Raw genomic sequence first — 6000 nt, 5'->3', positions numbered from 1 at the left:
CCATCAGTCTCTCACATTTATTTCTCCCCCTATAGCCCTCTGGGATCTTCAGGACCTCTGATTCCCTCTCTTACCTTCCCCTTCGGTCACCACCTCATCCTCCTCCCCCCTCTTCGTCCCCTCCTCTTTAAATCTCTGGCCTCTCCTTCCTGTCCCATACTTTGAGGTCAGGATGTATCAGATCGATGGGGGTCATTGATCTTCTAAATACCCCGTTAAGCGTGCCTCTCATTTCGAGCCAGCCCATTATAGCCAATGATTAATCTTGATCAGACCATTAACCAGTCATTAATCTGGGTCACTATTTAAACTGAGGCTGCTGATTGGGTCAATGGTGACCTCTGACCTATGGGGTTACCACAACAAGTCAAAGCACATTGGTTAAACAATGGCTCCTTCAGTATTGTTAATGATCTAACTGGGTGTCCTTAGATACGATTAGATAAAACAATCTCGTTATGTGTTAAAATTAACTGAACACACAGCAGAGAACATCAGGGGCACTGCAGCATGAGCAGATGTTGCACAGTAGCTCTAAAAACATTAGAGTAATTGTATTCTGGGTCCACATAAGTCAGGTTTTATTGGACCTGCAGGGGGGTTCACGTCCATAAAACAGAAACATTGAAATCAGTCAGGTAGTTCAAAGCTGCCTCGTGAGCAAGATAAGATTTGTTGCTTTGTGCACGAGCTCCAGTGGAAAATGAGTTGATCAGGTGCCTTCAGGTCCAGACTCATCCTCATTCCCACCACAACAGTCTGATCATACAGCTATGGTTGCGTCCTGAGCTCATTCATTCATAAACTCACCCCCCTGACATGAGGGGGGGGGGGGGGGGGGGGGGTGGGGGTGGGGGGGGGGTGGGGGGGGCGCAAAGTGAAGATGGGGTTAAATCACAGTGGAACGTGTGCAGAGGACCAAGCTCCGGTTCCGGAGGTCTTTCCTGTACAAGTGTCAGTACAAAGGGTGACTTGAGCTCTGGGAAGTTTCTACTCTGGTATTTAACAAGACGGGTTTAAAGGGGGGGTGGGGGGGTCATTGTCTTTTTATCACTACTACCGGTCGATGTGGTGCTGTGTTTGGTCCTCAGCTCTGGATGGCAACAGGATCCTTTTTTTCTCTGAAGCCATCAGATGTTCCCAGTGGTGGATTTCCTCAGTTGTGTTATATGCGCATTAACCTCTTCTCTATTCTTTTTCCCGACATTTCCTCTTCTGGTCTTGCCTACACACTCAGCTTCATGTTTTTTTTTCCTGTTTTTTTTATTTTTTTTATCCTTTCTGTTACTGGAATATGTATATATTTAACAGGCTGATTCCACGAACTGTTTGGTAACCAAAAGGCTTGAATGATGTGAAAATCTTTTGAGATGAAAAACAGCACTTTTGGGGATCATTTTTTGCTTGTGCGCGGCTCGTGCCTAATCTCGCGCCTCAGCAGCCTGTTGTCTGTGTCCGTGGAGAAACGCACAACTTTGCCTCGAGCTGGAGCTGGAACCGGAGCTGGAACCGGAACTGGAGCTGCAGCTGGTCTAAGCGGCGCACCAGGGCCACACGTGGGGTGCCAGGAGGGCGACCGACGGAGCGGCCCCGGTGCTCGACCGGTCTGCGGTTGGACGGGGCATTCGGTGCAGCTGTGGAGCGGGGAAGAAGATGAAGACGGTGGTGATGATGATGATGAATGGCCCGGTGTCTCGGGTAGGCGCCGGGATTTCGCCATTATGTTTACTGCTGTGCGCCCTCGTCTTTCTCCTCCCGCCGTGCGCTCACTCGCACCCGCAGCCGTGCCAAGTGCTGAAGCGAATCGGCCACACGGTCCGGGTCGGGGCTCTGCACGTCCAACCCCGCTTGTTCTCCGCCACCACCGCCGGCGGCGGGTCTGAGGGCTGGGAAGCCGGGGGAGGCTTGGCGGGGAGCGCGGAGCGGCGGACGAAGTTGGAAAAACAGGTTAAAACAAGTGCCAGCGCGCCTGGATACGGAAGCCTCAGGAGCAGAGGCACCGTTCATAGCCAAAGGGGGGCCAGCAGGAGTAAGAGCCAGGCACGACAAAGGGAGGAGAACATCTCCAGGGAGAACCGGGTGTTCGCACCCCGAGACTCGATCCTGCTCGCTCTGGAAGCGCTGAACCGGGCCGGATTACTGCCCTATAATTTATCCCTGGAGCTGGTCATGGCCGTCGGGTCCGGGCTAGGTGAGCTGCCGGCTTTCTCCTTCTCCTCCACCGGGATCCCCGAGAACGAGGACCCGCTGTCCTTCGTGGAGAGCGTGTGTCACACCGTGGTGGTGCAGGGGGTCTCCGCCATGATCGGCTTTCCGCGGAACCGGGACGATTTCGTCAAGTTGGAGTTCGTCTCTCAGGCGCTTCAGGTGCCAGTCATCAGCGTCGTGCAGAGGGAGTTCACCCGCAAAAGTGAGGTAAAAAGAAAAGACAAAAAATACACACACACAAAAGTTAGCTCTTTTTAAGTTCCATCTTAACTGTTGATTGAACTGTTGATTAGTGGACAGAGCCGCTGCGGGCAGGCTGTACACAAAACACACGCATTTACCGGAGACAGGGCCAAGAGAGGTCCATTTACACTGCACACATTTATCCCTCAAGTGGATTTATGAGGCCATATTCGGCAAATGTCACCAATGGCCCACATTTCAAGCAGCAGCTCGAACGGGGAGACACTTCCCCCTGTTGTTGGTCTTTTATTCCCTCTCATCTCTCCCCTCCTGTGTGTTAGGCATCTTGTCAGAGGAAGGGCAGGACTCTGTGTTTTTGTTCCTTCTGCAGCGCTGACCTCGGTTAAATGGCCCAAAAACAGCCGAAATGGCGACACGGCTCGTGACAGAGCGCGAGCAGGCTCTGTCCATGGTGCTGAAATCTGCTCTGTGAACCGTCTCTGTGGGAAGGATGAAGGAGGGTGGGGGATTCTTCTTCATCTTTAAAGGTTACAAGTACAAGTACACCTGACAGCATTTGGCCTGAGATGTATACTACACACGCAAGAACAATCCATCCACTGTTTATATGCAAACTGAAGCATTATGGGAAGAGAGCTCAGCAACGTACTGTTGTCAAAACAGTTGTGATCGCAACTAAAATGTGTTGTGGCACCTCAATTTGACACGTTACTACCTTGATGACTGAGATGGACACACACACACACACACACACACACACACACACACTTGAGGTAACTACTAGTTGTGCTGACATGCACAGAGACCTTTCAAAGAAGAACTGTTGAGCTGCTCTTATATCCATCAACTCATACTAATCAGACACATCTGATAATCACGCTGCTTATTGAGATGGGAATCCATAAACAGCAGCATCAATCTGAAGCCTGGCCAGCTATAATATCTATGCTCAAAAAAAAAAAAAAAAAAACGAGTGTAGACAGTGCTGCCTGTGATATAGAGAAAGCTGGAAAACACCATAGGCATTTGGCTTGTTGCAGGGGTAAACACAACTACACACATTTTGAAGACGTGTCACTGCTTACACAGTTAGCTCAGAATTATTCTTCAGCACCTGTTCCTTAAATTAGTTACAGTACACTTCTTTCTCCAAATATACACACTTGCCAGGAGAGCATAATTGTTCAAACCTTATCACTAAATACATTAAAGGCAGCAGTGACACAAAAACCAGGAGCCATTAAACATACTGTTCAACAAAGTATTTACAAATGCTGATTAAGTAGAAGTCTGCAAAATTGAGTTCCAGAATCATCTGAGGTAGATAGGCATCAGGAATCCATTTACGGCACATCACATTAAAATAGACAGTACCTCCCATAGCAACTATCTAATCATACCAAAATGATTGAACATTTTTTTGTTCCGTCTCTTTCACCGATATAATGGTGAAGGAATGGATACTGCAAGACTTTGGCTGAAATTCAGCAAAGATCCCCTTCCTCTTTGATGAAACTCAACCCGTCAGTAAGAGACGGGATGAGCCTGGTCAGTTTCATGAGCTGAGAAGCTGTTCCTGTACCAAGCACACCAACAACAAAAAGATTATCATGATTTGCAGGTAAAATGAGAGTGAGAGAACGAGAGAGGGAAGTGTAAATATGCTAAATACATCATTTGAATGGTTCATCAACATTCTTTGTGTGGAGCAGACATGTAATTAAACAAGAGTGTGTATGTGTGTTGATTTAAATAAAATCTCTCACCAGTACACATACACAGCCACACGGAAACTAAATACACAATACAAACTAACGTAGTGTACCACTGTAAAGCCATTTAATTAGGCAGCCCAACTGGGCAGTTATTGCATATCAATGAGTTCAGACTGACAGTTCGAGTATGTGTGTCCTTTGGCTTTCCATGTACAACCATACAACCATGCATCATTGTTTTAGTTTTTTTTTTTCTCCAACACTTGCATACGAACACACACACACACACACACACACATCTGAACCATTACTTAGACTGAAGGGTTCTGGGACACTCGCCACCTAGTGAGTTAATGTGCATGTGTGTGTGTGTGCGGTGTGTTTGAGAGGGTGTGTGTGTGTAATATCCAATTTCCTGCTTTGTGCACAAGGAAGCATTTCGCTGCAAGGAGTCAGCAGGTGTCCAATGTCCAAGCTGGTTCTGAAAAGTGGAATAGCGTGTATCGTTACAGCAGAGAAAAGAGTGACTACAAGATGAATTGATGGATGCAGAAAGGGTTCAGTAGGTGGATGGTTGAACCGGATGAAATTTACACGATGAAAGAGAAAGTCATACAAACAGATTGTCCAGTACTCATGTGTGACTTCTGGAGAATGGCTTAACCTCCCTCCGACTCAGTCTGGTTTCACTTGAAAATCCAGACCAAAGGATGAAGCAATCTCGTCAAAAACAGAGTTTCCGAGATGTGAAGGGCTCTGAAAGGAGCTCATTAGTCTTTATTTGGCGACCTTTGGTGACCTTGGCTTTATTTTATTCCAGCAAAGCTGACTGCTAAAGATTATACAATATAATAATTCAGCAAGTGACTTATGATAATGTAATCTGCCCACAGTTTGTTATATAAGTCTCCGAATGATGAGGCTGCATGAGAATGTGAAGCTTAAAGACAAAAAAATAAAAAATAAAGTAAACTAAGCGTAAAGGGACTAGGGAGGCAGGGAGTATGTGGTGAGGGGTTCTGCGATGGACCAGGGATTGAAAAACTCCTTGGGAAAGACCATTTATCTCTGATATGACGACCTAATTTTAAAGTGGAAATATATCCTATCCTGGCCTCCAAAAATTTAGCAAGTGGAACATTATGATATTGCATGTTCAGCTTATAGCGTATGTGTCAATTATATATGTTGCCACTGCATACACCCAAATGTATGCTGTTTCCAGTAAGTTCCCAGGTATTATGTCAAAACCCTGCTGCACAGATCTATGTGTGGAATATGCAGATGTGCAGAGCCAATCATAGACAGAGCCATGCCACCAGTTTAGTAGATCCAGTTGTACCATCAAAGCTGACAGATGATAAATATCTGAAAAGGAGAAAATGCTCAAATTCTGAAGACTGCATCAGATGTGTGGATTTGTTTATGCCGTAGTAGCGGTGCATTGAAATGTATTGGTTTGTGCAGGTGTATGAATCTTCTGCAGTGGTGTAAATCATGGTGTACACAACGTGGCAGTCAGAATAAGTTTTTTTTTTCTTTTTTTTTTTTACAAGAAAGGCAGTAGCTATTTGTCTTACACAAAGTGCAGCAAATCTTACAATAAGTTCAGGCTCAGGGCAGGATGAAAGATGATGCTGGTAACTGATTGTTTTTGACAGAAGCATTTTTTACTGTTAATATATAAAAAAAAAAAAAGCGCCGTTGTGTACACATGTACACATTATGAGACTAGAATTCACTTTCAATTATATCATCGTAAATTAATTTGCAGATTAAGAGATTGGTGTAATTACATCCTCAGCTCCTATCCAGTAATAACAGATGAATGATAGGGATTCGCTGACTGTAGGGGGAGTTGGTGGAGTTTCTC

The 6000-nt window shown here is 45.9% G+C and overlaps 1 protein-coding gene across 1 annotated transcript in view; it reads left to right on the top strand.

The window, feature by feature from the left end:
* Positions 1–1653: 1653 nt before the first annotated feature.
* Positions 1654–6000, top strand: part of grin3a (glutamate receptor, ionotropic, N-methyl-D-aspartate 3A) — a 37232-nt gene continuing 32885 nt past the window's right edge. Inside the window, exon 1 of the mRNA XM_029516417.1 lies at positions 1654–2415. Within this exon, the coding sequence (XP_029372277.1) occupies positions 1654–2415 (762 nt within the window). The remainder of the gene's footprint in view (positions 2416–6000) is intronic.

Source organism: Echeneis naucrates, chromosome 12, assembly GCF_900963305.1.
Source record: "Echeneis naucrates chromosome 12, fEcheNa1.1, whole genome shotgun sequence".
NCBI lineage: Eukaryota > Metazoa > Chordata > Actinopteri > Carangiformes > Echeneidae > Echeneis > Echeneis naucrates.
Note: the sequence above shows the minus strand (reverse complement) of the source record. Positions and strands in the feature narration are given on the sequence as shown.